Raw genomic sequence first — 2,500 nt, 5'->3', positions numbered from 1 at the left:
TATTATTCACTCAGTTTCCCCTCACTTCGTAGCGTAAGGTAGAGCCCCTTTAGTGCGTCGGTATCCAATCCATTCCACTTGTTCATATAGAAAATGTCCACATCACTCAAATTCCAGTCCGCATTTTCTCTGCGACCTTTCTTGCGGTCCTGCAGGTGTACGAAGCACATTATCTTCCTTTACAATGAGTGAATCTGCACAAAACCTTGTGTGTGCGCAATTGTAAATAATTTATTTTTTAAGTTTTGTGTTTCTTGTAGAATCTATATAAAGTAATATACATTAGCCTATTGTTAAAATAATGAAAAAAACATCATTAAATATATTTGTTTTATTGTATTGTTACATTAATATTATTATAGGATGGCTTGTTAAACATTTCATAGGATTTTCAGAGGGAGGAAAAACCAAGACATTTAATATATAATGTAAAATGAATAAATACATAAAAAGAAAAAGAAAAAAATGGTTAAAAGCCATCGTCCCGGGGAGCATTTCATTTCGTCCCGTGCATTTAAAAAAATAAAAAATAATAACAATGAATAATTTCTAAGTCTTTGTTAGCCGTTTGTGAAGTTTTGTGCTCGTGCGTAACGTTCGCTCGCATCCTGTGCATCTCCTGGGGGCTAAGCCCCCCCTGTCCTTAAAAGCTAGTGACGCCCCTGCTGAGATCATTTAGGACCAAAACCCTTAAAACAAGTAAAACACTCTAACATAAAATCTGCTTAGTGAGAAGAATTATCTTATCAGACAGAAAATAAGCAAATATCACCCTTATTTGAAATATTTAATCTTACTTCGATTTCAGTTTTTGCAGTGTACCTGTGCTACACATCACTGTCAGTGCAACAAAAAAAAGGGGGGGGGGCAGGCGGGGGGTCAGGTCACGTACCTTTCCAAATCTTGAAGAGAACGTTCCCGTGAGGAGTGAGTGGAAAATGATGATGGTCTCATCCAAGTCCCAGATAAACACGCGCTGCAGTCAAATAACAGACACGGGTAACGTTAACCTCGTAAGAAAGCATGTCGATTATTCTGATAGGAAAATAAAACAAAACAAAAACAAGGTCATTTGAAAATATTTCCTCAAAATCAAATTTCCTCATTATGAATAACTAAAACTGGACCACATATACATATATATATATAAGTTGACATACACTTGTAAAGAACATTATGTCATGGCTGTCTTGAGTTTCCAATCATTTCTACAACTCTTATTTTTTTGTGATAGAGTGATTGGAGCAAAGCGCTGACAAGCATCAATAAACTGTCACGTTTAAGAAGAACTGCATGGCCTCGTTATGTTCCAAAATAAATATTAAATGATGTTATATTCATTGTTTTGGACGAAGAAGCTGGGGAGAGGGAAGTCTGGGCTTCTCTGCTTAGGTTGCTGCCCCCGCAACCTGACCTCGGATAAGCGAAAGAGAATGGAAGATACATTGTTTTGCTAAAATCAATAATAATTATAATAATAATAATAATACATTTTATTTAGTATAGCGCTTTTCAGAGTACTCAGACGCTTTACAGGATAAAAAAATAAATAAATAAAATAATAATATATAAAACACTTCAAAGTAATAATATAAAATACAGGAAATATAAAAGCAGTACATAATAATACAGGACAATTCAAAAATCAAGAAAGTGTTTACCTCAATGTCTGCATCTAGAGGCGGCGCTGGGTCGCTGACCCTTTTCCTTCCCCTCAGCTTCCCGTCAGACCCCCTTCGTGTTGAGACTCCGCCCCTTTCTGCCTCTTCTTTACCTGGCGTGGGGGGGCTGGGCGGCGTGTGGTACTCTCCTAAAAATGCCCCATATACAGTCAGTCTCATTCTACGCCAGGGGTGTCAAACTCATTTTAGATGGGTGGCCACATGGAGAAAAATCTACTCCCAGGTGGGCCGGACTGGTAAAATCACGGCACGATAACTTAATAATAAAGACAACTTCAGATTGTTTTCTTTGTTTAAAAATAGAACAAGCACATTGTGAAATTGTACAAATCGTAATGTTGTTGGGTTACATGTTGCGGTTAATAGTATTCTATCTCTATTTCTGAATAAATGATGTGATAATGTTCTTAAGTCAACTCATTGGTGTTAATTTTTAATCTATCAAGATAAAAAAAATAATATAAAAATCTAATTACAGGATGTTATTTATGTAGTTTGATCATTTTCCTCGACTGGTGCACTAACGTCATGTTTTGTTTTACATATGTAGCATCATCTACAAAGATACAAATAATTGTTATTGTGACATCTAGTGGACACATTTAGAACAGCAGTTTCTTTCATTCAAAAATTTCGGCTCATTTTTATCAGAGATGTCCGATAATGGCTTTTTTGCCGATATTCCAATATTGTCCAACTCATAATTACCGATTCCGATATCAACCGATACCAATACATACAGTCGTGGAATTAACACATTATTATGCCTAATTTTGTTGTGATGCCCGGCTGGATGCATTAAACAATGTAACAAGGTT

The 2,500-nt window shown here is 36.0% G+C and overlaps 1 protein-coding gene across 2 annotated transcripts in view; it reads right to left on the bottom strand.

Moving 5' to 3' along the window:
• Positions 1-2,500, bottom strand: part of eya2 (EYA transcriptional coactivator and phosphatase 2) — a 104,626-nt gene that overhangs the window by 38,344 nt on the left and 63,782 nt on the right. For both annotated transcript variants that reach the window (XM_061939871.2, XM_061939878.2), the window contains 2 exons: positions 1,662-1,810; positions 893-976 (listed from right to left, as the gene is read on the bottom strand). In XM_061939871.2, the coding sequence (XP_061795855.1) occupies positions 893-976; positions 1,662-1,810 (233 nt within the window). The remainder of the gene's footprint in view (positions 1-892; positions 977-1,661; positions 1,811-2,500) is intronic.

This window comes from Nerophis lumbriciformis, linkage group LG03 (genome assembly GCF_033978685.3).
Source record: "Nerophis lumbriciformis linkage group LG03, RoL_Nlum_v2.1, whole genome shotgun sequence".
NCBI classification, from domain to species: Eukaryota; Metazoa; Chordata; class Actinopteri; order Syngnathiformes; family Syngnathidae; genus Nerophis; species Nerophis lumbriciformis.
The sequence above is the reverse complement of the archived record's forward strand: the minus strand, read 5'-3'. Positions and strand labels throughout refer to the sequence as shown.